Source organism: Gadus macrocephalus, chromosome 3 (assembly GCF_031168955.1).
Source record: "Gadus macrocephalus chromosome 3, ASM3116895v1".
NCBI classification, from domain to species: domain Eukaryota; kingdom Metazoa; phylum Chordata; class Actinopteri; order Gadiformes; family Gadidae; genus Gadus; species Gadus macrocephalus.
This window is the reverse complement of record NC_082384.1, coordinates 22,147,364-22,166,312: the sequence shown is the minus strand read 5'-3', so window position 1 is coordinate 22,166,312 and position 18,949 is coordinate 22,147,364. Positions and strand designations below refer to the sequence as shown.

General features: G+C 46.7%; 1 protein-coding gene across 9 annotated transcripts in view; it reads left to right on the top strand.

Annotated features, from left to right (window-relative positions):
• LOC132453551 (gamma-adducin-like) overlaps positions 1-18,949 on the top strand; it is an 87,487-nt gene that overhangs the window by 50,123 nt on the left and 18,415 nt on the right. For 8 of the 9 annotated variants that reach the window (XM_060046487.1, XM_060046483.1, XM_060046482.1 and 5 more), the window contains 4 exons: positions 3,093-3,368; positions 11,518-11,656; positions 12,556-12,707; positions 13,472-13,552. In XM_060046487.1, the coding sequence (XP_059902470.1) occupies positions 3,174-3,368; positions 11,518-11,656; positions 12,556-12,707; positions 13,472-13,552 (567 nt within the window). In that variant the 5' untranslated portion in view covers positions 3,093-3,173. Of the gene's footprint in view, positions 1-3,092; positions 3,369-4,769; positions 4,963-11,517; positions 11,657-12,555; positions 12,708-13,471; positions 13,553-18,949 lie in introns of those variants that run through there. The other variant, XM_060046490.1, reaches the window with a different exon arrangement.

Here is an 18,949-nt window from a genome sequence, read left to right as displayed (position 1 = left end):
CTCTCTGGAGTAGACTAGTTTAATATGGGGGGGGGGGGGGGTGGTGTCTTCAGTGGTTTGTAATGTATTGGTTTGTGGTGGCAGGCTAGGATGGGAGTATTGTTGATGCCAGCCGCAAAAAGGCTTGGGGAAATGAGAATGGCTGTAGACAGGATGGTAGACTTGGTGGGAGTGTGTGAGTGTGTATGTGTGTTGTTCAGACGTATCATCATGCTGCAATTGGGGATGCAACAGCAGTTGCCCTGACTTGAGTTGTGTGTACATGCAACAAAATTGTGTGTGTGTGTGTGTGTGTGTGTGTGTATGTTTTGTAAATGCGTGTGTGTGTGTCTGTTTTGTAAATGTGTTTGCGTGTGTGTGTGTGTGTGTGTGTGTGTGTGTGTGTGTGTGTGTGTGTGTGTGTGTGTTAGGGGCCTGATGCTTTACATTGGAGGGGGCCGCAGCTGTCATGTCTTACGCTTTGGGCCTGAGGGCCAAACAGCAATCTGTGATTCATTGCAAACCCCCACGCTCTCCTCCCTGGCAGGGCCTGTTCCCCCATCGCTATGTATAGCTCAATGTTTTTGTTTTCGTTTGTGCCGTGGCTTGGACAGTTTGAATTTAAAAGAGAATTTGAGATTTTTTTTGGTTATGGTAGTATGCAAACACCTCTCGTCATAACATTACTTGTCGGTATACAGACTTTTTTTTGTTCATATTTACACACAAACAAAAGAAAGGGATACCATGGTCTTCTGCCACAGATCCGGCCCTACACCCTACTGCTATGAAGCTATTGTCATAGCCTGTCCTCCGTTGCCTCATACAACTGCGTTGGCAACTCCTTTGCCCCTCTTACATGTTTTAAGTTGTCTCTAATCACAAGTCTTGCTTCCTAACCCCTTCCCCTTTCATTAGCTAGCTGTCTAATGCTGTCTTCGCTAACAGTGTCTTGCTGACGGTGTCTTCGCTAACAGTGTCTTGCTGACAGTGTCTTCGCTAACACTGTCTATATAGGTATGCATCTTAGACTCAAGTGGAACAAGCCAAACGGCAAAATAGGTCCATTTAATTACATAGTGAAGTAAATGGTCCTACAGTAAAACGACATGAGGTAATTTTCTGACACAAATGGTGTGCGATTGTGAAAGCAATCATTACAATCTGTTGAACAATTCGAAACGATTCGTCTGATAACTAAACCTGAAGTTCACGTTGGACTTTTGGAGTTTAACCAGTGCCTCGTTCATAGGCCGCACTCTCCCCCAAATTCAAATAGAAAGCTCATTGGTCAGCAGACCTTGGCCTGCTGGGACACATACCCTTGTCTAGTCTGGTCTGAATTAGAGCCAATTTCTTTCACCGATGTGTAATAAAATGAGATAGAAATTAGATGGATAGAACAGCAGTTCCACAGTACTTATAAATGTAAAGCGCATAAGGAGAAAATGCTTACACCAGGGCATCAAGTAGGGTACATTTTGTAAAATACGTAAAAACCTAAAATAGAAAAGAAATCTTGCACATGATTTTGAAGGTAAAGGAAAGCTTAGTCATGCTCTGAAGGTTATGTAATGTTGTAAACAAAACATCCTCTGGCTTTGGAATTTATTGGTCAAGCATGTTACCTCACATTTGCTCTGTTTGTTTTTTTGCTTATCCAGTTCCCTCCATATGAATTCAATCTACGCATCAGCACTGTCCTAAATGAAAGGCAAAAGGTGTGTGTGTGTGTGTGTGTGTGTGTGTGTGTGTGTGTGTGTGTGCGTGTGCATGTGTGCGTGTGCATGTGTGCGTGTGCATGTGTGTGTTGCGGCTTCACCCATATCAACAGCTTAGTGTCCCCTCCTGCACTAACGCACACATTTCTCTCACTGTGAAACACCAAAAGGAAAATTCAGGATCGGATTAGAAATAAAACACAAGCAGAGGATTTGTCACGCATAAGGCAGACTAAATCATTGATGCTGATAACCCCATCCCCCTCTCGGTCTCTCCCACTCTCTTCCCTTTTCTGCTCTGAAAGCACTCGTAACCTGCCAGGTGTTTTAAGCCAAACCCCCTTTTCTATCTATGGAGATGCCGCAATGAACGCTGGGAGTGCAGTTTACAACATTACTCTCTTTTTCTGTATCCCTCGCTCTCTTTCTCCCTTTGCCTTTTTTCTTATGGTTCTGTGAAATTCCTTTCCAATACTTCCACGCAAGCCGTTTTATTCGTACAATATTGTTTAGCGATAGTTTCCCGTCCAGCCACCTTGTTTATGCTCCGTTCTCCTATTGGTCAGTTGGGGCAGGCCACTGTTTATGTACAGTCTGTCGGCACGGTTTCCACGGAAACCTACTGGAGCTGTTGCAGCAGTTTCACCAAAGCCTTTGTGGTCGTGCCAAGCGGCCGGGGTGATGAACGAAGCGAACACAGCGAACTAGCTCCGTCCCACCCAGCCGCGACCTGCTCGGTCAAACACAGCTAAAGGGCTGTTGCTTTAAAAAAAGAAAATGAAAAACACTTTGTTTTGTCCTTGTTTAAAAAAGTGGTTTCTGGTTACTGTGTGTGTGTGTGTGTGTGTGTGTGTGTGTGTGTGTGTGTGTGTGTGTGTGTGTGTGTGTGTGTGTGTGTGTGTGTGTGTGTGTGTGTGTGTGTGTGTGTGTGTGTGTGTCGTTTATCTGTGTTTGTCTTTCCGACTATCTTTCTGTGTGTTTGCACACGCATACTTGTGTGTGTATATCTGTGTGTGTGTGTGTACGTGTGTGTGTTGCTCTCAGGACAGCAGTGGTCTGTTTCCAGTGTTTACACGCTTGCCTCATCCAAACGGGTGCCGCGCCTCACCCGGTTATCGCGTTGCCCACTGAGAACGGCTCTCGTTCCCCTCACTTCAACCCGACCAGAGCGCTGCTTCTTACGGGGGCCACGGATGATTGCGGCATGCATCCGTTTGCTAAGGCTTGCCCAGTGGCCTTGCACTGGCTGGGAGCCGTATGAGCTCACATTACGCCACACCCATATTGGCGCCGTTGGTTTGAACACCGTCCAAACACTGTGCTTCCTTCAACCTCCTCCACCAATCCTAACCCCCTCTCCTTCCCCCCCCCCCCCCCCCCCCCCCCGTCCAGGTGAGAATCGGAGAGAGAGAGAGAGAGAGAGAGCGTGAGTGCGAGCGGATAATCGGTCGAGTGACGGACGTCGGCCCAGGCATGAGCACAGACGGCCATCAGGGGGTGGTGACCACCCCTCCTCCGCCCAGCGGGGGTCCCAAGGAGCGCTACTTCGACCGCGTGGACGTCAACGACCCCGAGTACATCAGGGCCCGCAACATGTCCCCCGACCTGAGGCAGGACTTCAACGTCCTGGAGCAGAAGAAGCGCGTCACGCAGATCCTGCAGAGCCCGGTAGGTTGTGTTGTTTTGTTGTGCGTCTGTCTGTCTGTCTGTGTGTGTGGGGCATCGATACACACGTGTGTAACCATTCTGGGCTGCGTTCCAAATTATATAGATTTTTTCTTTTTACTTCTAGTCCGTACTGCAGCTACCATTACAAAGTATGTACTGTTGCACACGGTCTGCGTACGATTGGGACATTGACTGATCAGGACACCTGTAGTGCCCCATAGACTGAAAGTCGATAGGACGAATCTTTTGCTACGCAGAGGTTTGTAGGGCAGAATAGACAAAAAAAAGCATGCTGGCTTGCATCCTGCGAAACGTGACCAGATGTGGTACAACCTTGTATCTTTGGCATACTGCCCTTTCCATAATATGTATTGGGACGTACTAAATGGCATACCAAAGAGTATGGTAGCATGGGTTGGTCATTTAGTGCAGAAGGAGAAACCGTTAATGTTGCCCTCCAATGAGCACAGCGGATGTCCTGTGTACAGGATCATTTACCACTGGTGTTTGTTTGTGTAAAGGATAAACCGCTTGTGTTTGTTTGTGTCTGAAAGTCTGAGAGAGAGAGAGACATATACACAGTGGAGGAGAGAGAGAGAGGGAGAGGGTCATAGCGGTCCGAAGTCTACTAAAATCCCAATATAACCAAAGCAGGCGCACCCTTGCCTTAAAGTTCCCCTCAGGCGCTGACTTACCATGTCGGTTCAGGTTTTGCTGAAATAAACAACTCTTTAAGCCACCGGTACACTTTAAAGAAATTTGCAGTTGACATTTAATTCAGCCTCTGACGTCGGCTTGGCTTTCCAAAGACGCTAGGAAGCTAAGGCTTCAAATGGCAAGCACGGCTGGAAGAAGGTCATGGTGTAACACTGGGGCTCCGTGTTGGTACCCTGTTGCAGGAACCACCAGCTTAACCGGGTGGGGATCCAGCCCCTCTGTGATTAATGTCGGTGGGGTGCCCTCTGAGCCGTGGCATTAAGTTGGCAACTTAAGGTTCACTTTTAATTAATCCGTCATTAAAAAATATCAAATCGCGTAGCAAACAAAACGGTCTTGGATTCTAACAAACAGCCCAGAAGTTACGAATAACGACTCGAAGAACGACCTGAAATGGAGCAAAAGTAATGCAATGAAATGTGGAGCATTGCTGAAGAATGATTTATGTATTTGTTGGACTCAACAATTAATCAAGCAGTAAAGGCTGGGTTGCATTGTCTTCCTGGTGGCTATCAGCGGGCCTCTTTGGTTCACCCTCCACCCTGTAGCACTGTTTACTGTGCAGTGTTGACCCAAGGTCCGACCTGAACGGGTCAGATTCGTGTTTACAGCACGCTTTACGAGCGGGCGGCTGAGGTGTTTACCAAGGTGTGTGTCCCTCCTACACTTGTATATTGAACCTTACTTTGACCTGTAGACGCTTCTACGGGTCAACACGGGTAGGCGCTTCTTTGTTTACCGATTGTTTAAGGTCCAAGGCGAAATCGGCGCTGATTTGTAAAGTCAGACTGTCTATCGAGGCGGAGGTGTTTGCTGCTGCGGCCTGCCGCGGTTCTGTGTGAATGTCGAGTGGGTGGGTCCGACAGCACTCACAGAAGTATGTTGGGCACTCGGTTCTAGCAACCTGAGTTGCTTAATGTTAGGACACACGGCACGGCGGGAGAGTGTTTGATTGAGCTGCGCGGTAGTGGATTACATATTGTACAGTCTGCGAGTGTTCCCCACCGGCACAGTAACACAAGCCTGTGTGTGTGTGTGTGTGTGTGTGTGTGTGTGTGTGTGTGTGTGTGTGTGTGTGTGTGTGTGTGTGTGTGTGTGTGTGTGTGTGTGTGTGTGTGTGTGTGTGTGTGTGTGTGTGTGTGTGTGAGATTGATACTGTGCCGTGGCCATGGCGGTTTTGGCATGGTCTTTTTAAAGCTTTAAATGTGATCCACATTCTGCCCATGCCCAGTGTGGTTTCCTTGGCGCGATGCACTACCAGCTGTCTAAGGACGCGGGACTGGTGTGTGGTGCAGTGATGTGCATCCACTTGTGTGTGTGAGAGGGATATAATCACATACACCTGCCGTTTTAATGAATGTGTCTGCACGTGTGTGTATGTATGTGTCTCTCTGCACGACGTGTGTGTATGTGTGCATAGTACACGCGTGGATGAGTCAGTCAGTGAAGGCCGATGCGCTCCTGTCAGGTTGATGACGCGTGGGTTAGTTGATGTGGTGCTTTGAACGCCAGCCAGTTCTCGTCTCAGACGGCTGGGTCTATCCGCAGGGAGGCTGTCTTATTGACCGTTACATCAGACCCCGCCGTCATATATCAGACATTCCCTTGTGTTGTTCTGTTGTTGTGTCTGCTCTTCGGTGCATTGGTCAACGGAAATTGAAAAGGCAAAGCGCCGGTTTATGGAAAGAAGAACGGCTTGGGACCTTAAGATGACCAAGGAGCCCACTTGATTTGAACCACTTCATGACAACACTGCCCAAGGGAGCGTTGTTTTTCACCTAACCGCCCTATCTAATGTGCCAACTACCACCAAATCCGACACAGTAACAACAAGTGTGACACTGTGTGTGTGCGCTCCTCTCTAATGTAATCTCTCCTTAACCCTCTCTCTCTCTTCTCCCGCCTTGACGTCTTCTCGATTGTTGTTGTTGTTGTTGTTGTTTTGCCTCCAGTGTTTGGGAGCTAGCTAGCTAACCCAGGCGTCATTCAGCGCTCTCGTTGAAGGCTGTTCTTAAGCCTGAACAGAGGGGAGCCGTACCGAATGACGCGATCGAAGCCTGTGCTCACTGGGCTCTGGGGTTTGATGTAATCATTTACTTATTTTTACGACTGCCAAGGTCACAGTTGCCCTTTTTTCTGAGGCAGACAGGAAAGCGGTCTGCCACACAGGGTAATAGTCTGGGTGGTTTTCATCCGCAAAAAGACAAACAGTCCTTTTATAGCTAATTGAACGTTTGAACATTTTCATAAACAGCTGGGTTAGCGTATTTGTTAGACGCTTGGCTCACTTCTTATTTAGCGTTTGTGGGATGTTTCAGCTGCGCAATTGAACTAATTGTTGATCTGTATTTTCAGATAATAGAATATACCTAATGGATCCATTCTTGGCTCCATTCTTGTAATTAGTGGATTAATGTTAGACCTCAGAGACCGAGGGAAGGAAGGATCATATGTTTAGGATGCCAAATGAAATACCTTCCCAAATAGACCAGGATGAGCCTGCATAACAACCACACTTACAAAAACAAAACATTCAGTTCTCATTCAGAAAAAAACAAAACAGAATTGAATCAAGGGATCCAAACCAAGAAGCAGATCAAGCCTGGACCAACTGGAAGTGACATTTGTGCATAATTTGGCTCCCTGTCCAGGATTCATTGTTCTACGTCCGTGCAGAGTACATTTCTTACTTTGTTATGTTCTCTCTGGGCCACAGCGCAATTTAATCCTCATGAATGCTGCAAACTAGTAAACTGCTCTCATTATCCAAGTACAAAAGCCCCCAGTAGTTTGACATCTGTATCTCACGTCTAGTTCCTGTTCTACAATCCACTTTACCCTTTGAAAGATGAAGTCTCTCTTTATTTTGACATTTTGAAGTCACTTACACGACTATCGGTTTTTATGTGTTAAACCACCACTTTGTTCTCGTGAGGCCAAAGCCATGCTCTAGATTCGGTTTTGTCCTGGAACATTTGGTGTTTGATCCCATCCCAGAGAGTCTTTCTGTTTCTTTTTCAAGGCCTTGAGGGCCATTTTGTTTCTCTTCACAACATATCCTTGTTGCTTCAGTCAGTGAAATCGTTCAGCGGTGTGGATCTCGTGTTGACGTGTCTCATTTAGCCAGGACAGCCCTCAACAAAAGAAGGCTGCTTTCCTAAGACTTTTGAGTTGCCTCATATGTTTTACTATGGGATTGACACCATAATGAGGCCTGAATGTAATTCCTTTGTTGTGGATCCTTTTTCCAGATTAAAGCCCTGTTTTATTGAACAAAATCCCGAGCCAAAACTCTGTCCCTTTCAGTTGGAACTTTTATTGGGGCGATCCAGTGCATTACTTAAGGAATGCAGTGCAGGGAGTTTGTTCAGAGTCGAGGGAGACAGCAGTGCAGCTGTGATGCAGGACTGAGTCACTGACGGACGAGACACGCGCTCACACCAGGGGTTAGACAATAGCAGTGTCACGTAAGGGTGTGTGAGAGCTGACCAGGTGGTTATGAGAGAGGGAGAGAGGGAGAGAGAGAGGGAGAGAGAGGGGGGGAGAGAGAGAGAGAGAGAGAGAGAGAGAGAGAGAGGGGGGGAGGGGGAGAGAGAGAGGGGGAGGGGGAGAGGGGGGGAGGGGGAGAGAGGGAGGGAGAGAGAGAGAGAGAGAGGGAGAGAGGGAGAGGGGGAGGGAGAGAGGGGGAGGGAGAGAGAGAGACGCACACACACACACACACACACACACATAAAGAGAGAGAGAGAGAGACACACACTTCCTGGATGATGTCATGTCACTGGATCCACCGTGGCTTTCGACAAGACCGGACGTGCATCGGTGACCTCGTTCATAAGTGCTTGTTTTCGTTCCCACGCTCTTTCATTAACAGCCGGGGGGTTCTTACCTGTCCACGTAACCTTAGCGGAGCCGTGGTTACCATGACCTCACAGGATGCTCGATGATGACACCTGCTCGTTGCGTGTGCCAGGACGACCATTTAGAAAGCGTGTGACTGATTCAGAGGACTAAATGGATTCTTCCCTTAAGATCTCTGTAAATCTCTAAGGTCTCGGATTGCAGGAAAAGATGATTGATGATGCTTGTGTTTAAATGCTCTGGGTAAAGACAGCTGCTGGTGAACACTCTATTGAAATAATTGAATATGTTGAGTGAACGGTGACGGCATAGCTGTTGTGCACAAACCAATAGCCATCTTCTAAGAATCCATCAGTGTGTCACCATATTGTTCATTATCCTCCTCTGATCATCCTCCACTCATGCCTTTTTATTTTCAGCCTCTTCGTTCTCCACCAACGTAGAGCGTCTTTGAGACACAAAATGAAAAGCACTCCACGCCGCCCAACCTATGATCGGTATTCATGTGCACGGCCTGCGCATATGAACCGGGTTCCCCGTCGCACTGCTTCTCCATCCGCGGCGTCGGGCTGACCGTGTGTGTCTGTCTGCCCACGCTCCTCAGTGGAGTAGGAAGCGTTCTGTCGTCCAGGGCTCCGGCGCCAGCACACCAGGATGTTTCCTGTCCACTGACACGTTTAGCAGAGGCTCTGGCCCGCCGCGGGTCACCCCCGCCCCCCCGGGGGCTTTTGTCTCGCTGGTCCCTCTCCGCTCCAAGGACCCGGCACTCCCACGCCATGGGTCCGGGCGCACTTCCTCTGAGCAAGGGAGGGGAATGGGGGAGGGGGGGAGGGAGGGAGGGATGGAGGAGAGAGAGAGAAGGGAAGAGGGAGAGGGAGGGAGGGGAGGAAAAGAGGACGGGGGAGAGGGGGATGGAGAGGGAGGGAGGGAAGGAGATTGCGGGGGAGAGAGAGAGGGAGGGAGAGGGATGGGGAGAGAGGGAATGGTGAGGGAGAGAGGGGAGGAAGAGAGGACGAGGGAGAGATGGAGAGGGAGAGTTATGGAAGATTAATATGCATCGTTCTTCTAAAATGCTCACGGAAACCCATTTTTCCTATTCATCTGTTTAGGGTTAAACCCTCAGCCATGTAAGCTATGACAGATCATGGTCATATTTCAGTTTTTTTGAGACCATGGGATGTTTTTATAGTTTCCTTTACTAGCCTTGGTTAGTCAAGTCTTTTTTTTGATAACCAAAACAGATGACATTATTACCATTGAGAAATTAATGAATTGAGATATAAATGATTTAGACCAACAGTAATTAAGTTTAGTAGAAAAAGGTATTCCCAGCGCAAATGTTCCCTCCTGTAATCAGTGGGGGTTTTATTTAGTTAAACCAAATTGCAGGTTTGACTACCTGCTTAGAGCTTGTTTGGTTGGTGGTTTATGTGACCGTACTTCTTGCCCTGAAATACCCTTTATTTCCTATTCTAAAGTAAGCGCCCAACCGCATGCTTTGCTGCTGGTGTGGTCATGAATACTAACACTGTTACTAATCTAGCAGGCTGGAGAGTGCAGGGCGCAAGCAGTGTATACCGTCGCTCTGCAGATGGACGGATGAAATATTAATAATACAAAATGTGAACGCTTTTTCCGGCCCGGGATTAATTTAGGATGATGCGAGTCAAATCCCTGCTGTCATAATCTCTTCGGGAATGTGTGCGTGTCGTGATGGAATATTTTCATCCATATGGATTTTAAAAATAGTATTTCTAAATTGTTCATTCGTGTTCAGCAAAATGGTCTGAAATTAATCCTTTTACAGCTAAATTGTTATTTTCAGTTGCTATGTTTCCCTGAAATTGCTTTACCCCTCCTTTACGAAATGCTTCAATAGCCTGCACTTTGATTTTAATAAAATATATGAATAAAGTGAAATCTTTCATGGATACATCTTCAGCCTTTTAAGGGTCTATTATATCCCCCTCTCTCTGTCCATCGCTCTCTCTTACCCTTGCTCTTTCTCACTCTCTCTCTCTCTCTCTATTCACACTCACAATGACGCAGGAAGTCCTGGGGGTCTGATCAATAGACCAGCCCCCCAGTGTCGGGGGTCCGTGCGGCGCGTCTCCCACCGCCACATTGACTGAGTACAGTACGGTAGTCGAGCCCTCCCCCCCCCCCCCCCCCCCCGTAGAGGGGGGGCCGCTATTAAGGAAGAACCGCGGGCCGCACATCCGCAGAGCGGCAGAGGAGCTGGGTCGGTTACCGTGGCGACCCCGCCACTCGGGGTGGAGGAATGTCTGGCAGGGCTTCAGAACTCCCAGAGCCTGTATGCATTCTCATTTAATTGCTGTGCTGCACTTTTCAATAGGGCACACCACCCCACACCCCATTGCCTCAAATCAATGGCCCTGGTTCCATCCTGAGGCCACACGGGTCGGACGAATGGGACATTCAACGTGCACACGCATGGGGGAGTGTAGCGGCAACGGGTGTGGCGGTGGTTTGGGTGCAAACTAAGGAGACTGGCTGCTGGAGAGTGGAGTCTAGGGTTACCCGAAAGAGCGAAGAGGGTCTTCAGTTGTCCAGCTTTAGAAACTAGAGAAACTAGAGATTCCACCTCGGTAAAGTGTAACAGTGACCTTTCACTGACTTCAGACCGCTGACATTTCTCATTTAGATAAGCTAAATATTTCGATTATCTCATCTGTTGACACTCTCTCCACTGGCACACGGCCTCCACACGAGAGTCCAGTTCACCGAGTAACAAAAACAAACTCTCTTTTCCTATCAAACCCCCAGAGGCCCTTCAGCCTCGCGCTGTCATTAGTCCGACTCGTGTACCAGTGAATCACAGCCGGGCATCTCAGTCAGTCGCCATCCGGTTAGTCAGGGATCCGTCAAGATGCAAATCGACCCACCCGAGAGCACCCCGGGCCTAATCTGTGATTAACTCGTCCTCCTGTCTCTCTGTTTCCCTGCCCCGCATTAGCTAGTGTTAGCCTTTGCAGTCTTGTATCCAGCTTTGAGTCCTGCCTTCTGTCTTTTCTCTCCGTCACCTTGATGTTCATTTTTGTATCCTGGCTCAATCAGTGGTCACATCACTCCCTATTCCAAGGGCACTCAGATGGGAGGCAGCTGCGTGGTTTTCCCGGTAGAATAATTTGTAACGGGTCCGCCTTCAAACTTCATGTAACCTGTTGACTACGATGACATCATTTTCCGTATCAATTGTCCAACTGACCATCAGAGTCTCTGGATAAACAAAGATTCATCCAGTTTGATTCTACCACTTATTCATTTATTAATAAAAATGTTCAATGCTCCTTGTAATGCAACTTCATGTATTAGATGCAATCTTTTCATTTGAATCAGAAAACCAGTTTACTAATTGTTTGTGTTATCTTAACTGGGACTCACATTATTAATAATGGCTAATGAAAAAGTCACACATCTTCTGGATGTGTGTTTGGATCTGTTTGGATCAGCTGTAACTAAGTCTTTCTCTCTTTCTCTTTCTGTCTGTCTCTCTTCCTCTCTCTGTCTCTCTCTCTCTCTCTCTCTCTGTCTCTCTCTCTTTCTGGCCCAGGCCTTTAAGGATGAGTTGGAGGGGCTGATCCAGGAACAGATGAACAAAGGCAACAACCCCAAAGGCCTGCTGGCCCTCAAACAGATCGCTGACTTCTTCATGGCCAGCTCGGTGGCTGGCTTCAACAGCTCCCCCCTCAGTGAGTACTCGCAGTGGTACATCCCGTCGCCCCCAACGACCGCTTGAGTTTTTAAACTCAGCCCCCCTATTTCCTGCTGTGTTGTTGGCCCACAGTAAATGCTAATATGCCCTGAATGCGTGTGTACTACAATGCATTTGCGTTTCCATGTGAAAAAAATGAATATTCAAATGAGAAATATATTAATATATTAGCAACCTGAAAGGACATTATGACAAGTTTGCATGCACGCTATGTGTGACACACACACACATTTTGACATGAACACTGTGACACAGGCACACTTTTTGACATGCACACTGTTTGACACACGCACACACATGTTGACATCCACACTGTGTGACACACACATAAAGCCAGAAATGCAGAGCAGGCAGACAGACGGAAAGGCAGAGCCGATAGACAGACAGACCAAAAGAAATGCCGGGCTTTTTGATCCCCGGTTCTGGGTCTAGTGTTCCATGTGCACGGTCTGCTTCCAATCAGGGCCCAAGAATGCGGAACTGATGATGAATTACCACGTCAAGGCCAGAACATCAGGTCCATTTAACTTCTCCATGCGCCCTGTGCGAAGGAAAGACCCCTCTGTGATAGATGTAGGTTTTCAAACACGCCCAAAGAGCCTTTCAGGGGAACAGATAAAGTCAGCCATTGGGTCATTTTGCTTATTGTGAATGAGTTGTATTGTGGTGGTGTTATCGAATCACTGAAAGCCTTGGGTCCGTTTGTAATGCGATGTTCTGGAACGTTCCATCAGGCAATGGGATGCAGTGATGGTGCCGTTGGCATTGGAAACCACCTAATCAATTAAAGCCATCTCATATTGATCGAAATGTCCTTTCCGTCCTCTAATCTAAATGAGATCAATACTGTTTGCCTTCCCCCCCCCCCCTTTTCAGGTCAGGGAATGGTCTCTCCCATCAACGACCTCTACACGATGGACCCTGCCACTACCGTGAAGGGGGAGAAGCATGCACGTTGCAAACTGGCCAGCCTCTACAGACTGGTGGACCTGTTCAGCTGGGCTCACTTCTCCAACTCATACATCACAGTAAGGACAACGTGACGGAGATCTGGGGGTCAAGCAGTCTAGCTACATGGGGCTCTGTGGTCTTGAGAGTTCATGGTTACCAACCAAGCATTTCCATATCGGAACCAAACCGACTTTAGTGGACGAAGTTGTAGGTTCATAAGAAGGAGTATATACTCTTAACTTCTGCTTTGTGTTTGAGGATTGGATAAAAGCCATTACATCCCCATTATAATTCAATTAAAATGAAAGTGCATTTTTTTGACTTTGCTCAGAATACTTGGTATGATTTTTCCAATGACTGTGTGTGTGTAGAGCCACATCTTTCCAAACTACATTCGAGACAAGCTACTTGAACTTCATATTTCTCACACAAGCATTGTTACGCTCATATTTCATTTAAAGTCAGAGAAACCTTTTTGACTTTGCTCAGAATACTTGGTATGATTTTTCCACTACTGTGTGTGTGTGTAGAGCCACATCTTTCCAAACTACATTCGAGACAAGCTACTTGAACTTCATATTTCTCACACAACCATTGTTACGCTCATATTTCATTTAAAGTCAGAGAAACCTCGGTTGAAAGGTTACTGCTGCTGTAAAAGGAGGATTACGGGTTCAACACTGTAATTTTTGGTTTGCTTTAAAAGTTCCTTCCGTCTAAACAGAGTCAATTAAGTCATTCCGATCATTCTTTTTCCTCTGTTGAGTCCTTTATGGCTTTGGAAAAGTTTGGAAGTATGATGATAATAAAAAGTTTATTGTTGTTCTTTTGTCCCTCAAAGTGCCGGATCAGCAAAGAGCAGGACCACATCCTCATCATGCCCCGAGGGCTGGCCTTCGCTGAGGCCTCTGCTTCCAACCTGGTAAGGCCCGCCGCTCGTCGGCTCCCTGTCAATCACGGCGGCCTCCCGTATGCAGCCCGGCCATTTTGTATTGCATAGAATATTGACAATTTAGTTTAGTTTAGTTTAGCTTTTTTATTTCGAACATGTTTGAGTAGTACAACAAAATGGACGGACAAACAAACAAAACCAATGAGAATAGTCAAAACAACAATAACAATAGTCAAAACAAAAGTAATGTGAACCAAAGATGAAGCATAGTAGGATGTATGATGAAGCATACCTACCCCTTCTCCACTACTCAATTAACTAACTAACTTATCTTTCTCCCTAAACTTACATAATACATATTTACAAAAAATAGAAAATAAATAGATTAAAGGTTGTAGAAAGGCCAGTGCTACACTCTACTTGGGTGGTTGCAACACATTTACCTTTACATTTAGCAGATGCTTTTATCCAAAGCGACTTACAATAAGTACATTTGTAGATTTGTAAGAAGGTGAAACAATATATTGCTGTCGGTACAGTAAGGTGACTTGAGCTGGGCTCCTCTAGACAAACGACACAGATGGGGTTGGAAAACCGGTTTATTGTAGGGTTTGCAGATAAACATCCATAATCTTGAGTAACATGTTGCCATGCAGGAGATCTGAGCGCATGTGTTGATGGCTGGTTTAACCTGTGCACGTTGCTTGCTGAATGCACAACAGGTGTGCAGCCTCACCAGGCCCCAGAGTCCAATCTGTCTGACTCGGGCCAGGTGAGGCTGTGTAGATCCGCCAACATCCACGCACACTCCACATAGGTTTATGGACTTAGGCCCCGTTTACACGAAGGAAAACCGCAGATATTTCCACGCGGTTTGGCGTGAAAAAAAAAAAAAAGATGGGCGGCGCCGGAGCGTTGTTGCAACGCGAGCGGCTCCTCAGACTTTCATAAGTGCAAGGCGCCACGCACTCGTTCCTCTAAAGTATGGGAATTCTTTAATGTGAAAGGAAACGATTCCGTGATATGTCGTCTTTGCAAAATGGAGATGACTTTCCATTCTAGCACCACGGCAATTCACCAGCACCTGAAGAGGCGTCACCCGGTAGCAGCTGCAGATGACCGAGCACCGTAGATTTCTAAGAATGCATTACTTTGCACTTTTATTTTGGAATTTAAAGGCAATAAACATGCATTGAAATGTTAAGGAATTCATATTTTTTTCATTCAAATATGTAAATCAACATGTATAAATTGCTATTAGTCAATTAATGGGGAGATAATCGAGAATCGAATCGAATCGAAATCGAATCGGACTGAACAAATGAATCGTTAGATGAATCGATGCATCGAAAAAATAATTGCTCGATTAATCGTTTAAAAAATAATCGTTTATCCCAGCCCTAAATGGCACCTGACGGCGTATTTATGCGTTTTGATGTAAACGACAACTCTTTTGAAAACGATGTTGTGTGCACAATGTTATTTTGGAAAACGGAGGGGGGGAAATATTTGTTTCTATAAATACCCTGCTACGTATAAACGTGGCCTTAAAGGCACAGTCTGTCGGATTGAGCCCCTTCCAACTTTTTCAGAGTTAAATAAAGTCAGTAACTGTGTTCTTTCCACTCTAACTGGTACAGGCTGGACAGTTTATTTTATTTGTAGAAAATATCATTGATATGGGATGTGATTTTAGTGATACCAATATTGAAATCACTTTCAATCAGCGTTGACTACAGATGTCCAGGAAGTTTAAGCTACGATAGAATTTAAATGTTACACATTGCTTCTTTCTATAGATGAATAGATGAAGTACAACTGACCATTTTGGTCCAAGAGAGGATGTATGTTGTTTAAAAGCAATTGGTGTGGTAAGGTTTGTGAGTTGCTTTTTCTTGCCCTGCAAAATATATGGGGCAAGATGGTCTCTGAATATTTTCCCAGCCATTCCAAGGAGGTAAAAGGTGCCATCAGAGTGACTTTGTAAAGGGAAGTAATCCTTCACTTCCCGTACAAACGCATGAAGCGAGCAGGTAAACACGTTAGCAGAACAGAGAATAGGCCTCTCTCTGGAGCCAATTAGGGTTCTGTTTGTTTGGTTGTCGTTTATTTCCATTACGTTTTTTTATATCAGATGTTCACTCTGTTTGCTCTACCTTGTCAGCTACCGGGAGGAAATAATCCATAATACACAATCCACTGCATCAATTCTTGTGACCCTCATGGCTGTGATATCTTGATTAGAAGTGTAGCCAGCCCAGTGCAGCATTTTTTACTCTCCAGGTGTTTTGAGGCAGACATACTTTATAGATACTGCAGAAACATTTAAAGCTGATATGTTTGATATGGCTTCCAGGGTAGAAATAACGTTAACTAATTATGCCTGAGGACTTCTTTGCTAAAGTCAGGCTGTTCAGCTTAATCCACTCTGTCAGCAGTGTGTGTGTGTGTGTGTGTGTGTGTGTGTGTGTGTGTGTGTGTGTGTGTGTGTGTGTGTGTGTGTGTGTGTGTGTGTGTGTGTGTGTGTGTGTGTGTGTGTGTGTGTGTGTGTGTGTGTGCAGCCTTCCTTCTGCCTCCCCGTCTGTTTCAATACACTGTAATCCACTTCTCCTTGACATGGTTTCTGTGCAGGTGTATCACGAATCAGGAATTTTGTTTTTTAGCAACCCCTCCACCCCCATTCAGTGTCCATTTTAATTGGTCACTGATTCCTAATAAATCCATTGCTGGCCCTGAACACAAAACCTGGATTTCTACACGAGGCAAAGTTTATCACAAGGAATAGGTTGACGATTTTAATCAACGAAAATAAGTTTGTGTGTGTGTGCGCACGTGCGTACGTGTGTGTGTGTGTGTCAGTGGGGATTGGGGTGAGCTATTTTGATGCAGTGGTGTAGCATTGAGCCTGGTGGAACCTGACTCTGCAGACAGTATGCAGTGAGAGGGGCTGAGTTGATCCGTGTATTCACTACTACGTGTGTTTTCACCACCCTGTGCATTCACTACTCTGTGTTTACTATTGTGGGTTTTCACTGCTAGTGTGTGTACTCACTATAAGTGTGTATTCTCCACTAATGTGTATCATAATCTGTTTATTCAATACTCTGTGTGTATTCACTACTAGTGTGTGTATTCACTACTATTGTGTGTGTATTCACTGCTCTACTGGTATAGTCATATATAGTCATTATGTCCTCCGTGATCTTGCAGTGAAACCGGGGCCGGAGCGAGGAAGTTGTTCTCTTCAATACTTACTGTTGAGGGAAGGCAGATTGGGTAGATCGCAGTGTGGGTTAAAAGGTGATTATGTGGACTGGTTGTCGTAGCGACACCGTACCTGAACCTGAAGCAAGTTCAGGTCGAGTATTGATTTAATGTGACATGCGTGCTCTGTGTTGTTCTCGTTGCTCTGTGAGCCTTCCGCAATATCCTCGGGGACTCCTTTGTGCACACACACAGGAACACATGCCCAATGAAACACACACACACACACACACACACACACACACACACACACACACACACACACACACACACACACACATCAAAGTCTTGCTCGGGGGCATCTTGATCAGATTCACATCAGCCATGTCTACTGATAGGGTTAGGGTCACAGTACGGCTGTCTGATTGGCCGGTTTCTCAGATGGGGTCCTCAGTGGAATTCTGGGATATTGAGTTTCCGTCGGCCACTCCTTCTCAGCCGATCTAAGTAAAGACGCTGTCGCTGAGCTCTCGATGTCATCGGCCTCTTAACCAGCACACGCTTCACCTCTCCCAGGCCCACAGTCACTGACCCCCCCAAGTGGCATGCTGGGATATATTTAGAGCCAGATTGGAGAATGGATGGAGGAGGGGCCCATTGAGTTTGATGTTGTGATTGGCCAGGACATTCCTCTGGGGGGGGGGGGGGGGCTTGTTACAGTTACAGTTATAGTTTAACTTGATGGAATGATGGAGCCATTGGCACCATGTGATGTTTCCCTGAGACCCCATCTGACCAGCTGGTATTGCAAGTCGATACCAGTAGAGTGTGTGTATGTGTGTGTGTGTGTGTGTGTGTGTGTGTGTGTGTGTGCGTGTGCGTGCGTGCAACGATGCATGAACTGAGTGGGTTGGACATAGCAAGGTGTGTGTGTGTGTGTGTGTGTGTGTGTGTGTGTGTGTGTGTGTGTGTGTGTGTGTGTGTGTGTGTGTGTGTGTGTGTGTGTGTGTGTGTGTGTGTGTGTGTGTGTGTGTGTGTGTGTTTCAGTTTCATAACACTTGAGCAGTGCCATTCACTTTGCTGCGCAGCCTGAGCGATCGATAGCCGGCCTCTATCAATCTGTCCCGTCTCGCTCTCCCATCTGGCTATCAGTGGGCTGAACGCGCCCCCAGGGATCTGGTTCACCCGGAAAAACCACCCAGCCCTGCTGTGCACTCCCCCCTTTTCTTGCTTTGTATAAAGAGACCACTTAGTTTAACCATTTACAATCAGTGAGCACATTTCATTGTTCCAGCCATTATAATTCGGCAAACTGCTCTGTGTAAAAGAATATGAAGAATGTTTGTCTAATGGAGTCTCTGGCATCCCAGACCTATTCCCGACCCCACTCACCTTTTTACTTAACAGTAATGTTTAGCGTTGGGCCCAGCAGATGTATCTTGATCTTGTGAGCCTGTAGCCTGTAGCCCTGGCTTGTATCACAAGACCCTACGTCGTTATACGGTTATGGGAAACATGCTCCACCGGGTCCTAATTAGATCAAGCTCCGTTTTGCGGTTGATGTTTAATGACTGTTTTCTCTCCTGCTGACAGAACTTTCTTCTTCTTCTCTAATTGGGTCTCCAGCCTGTCTCTGGCTCTTATCTCCCTCGGGCTCCGCCCCTCTTCCCGGCCTCTGTCTTCCCGTGCCTCGACGTGATAACCTCCTGATCCTCCTCATGTTAATGAGGCCTGCCGTGAGACGAGGCCGGGTCACTTCCTGTGTTCTCCCGCCTGCTTCCCCCACCACCTTAGTTCCTCCACGTTTGTTTGTTGTTTTCTTGGGGAGTCGGTAGACCTAGCTCTGGAGACAGATCTGGCCCGTCGTCTCTCAACGTGAGATGGGCTCTTTCGATCCCTGGTTCCTCTTCGCTAGGTGTACAGCAGTCCCTGAGCAAGGCACGTCAAACTAGTTTTGATATGCCGTGGATAATACTGCCCTCTATGGGTGAATGTGTGTGTGAACGGATGGGTGCGAGGCATGGCTTGTAAAGCACTTTAAGAGGCCACTGAGACAAGTGGTGCTTGAATCAATCCGTTGTGACTTTGTTTGCCGGTGGTGGCCATGTTGCCGGGATGTTCTGATGACAATTTGCCCTTTAAACAGCACAAAGTGAACCTACACTATGCTAGTTTTTCTCTTTAGCAGCCTCTAGTGGCTTGAGTTGCAGTTACAGGGGAAAG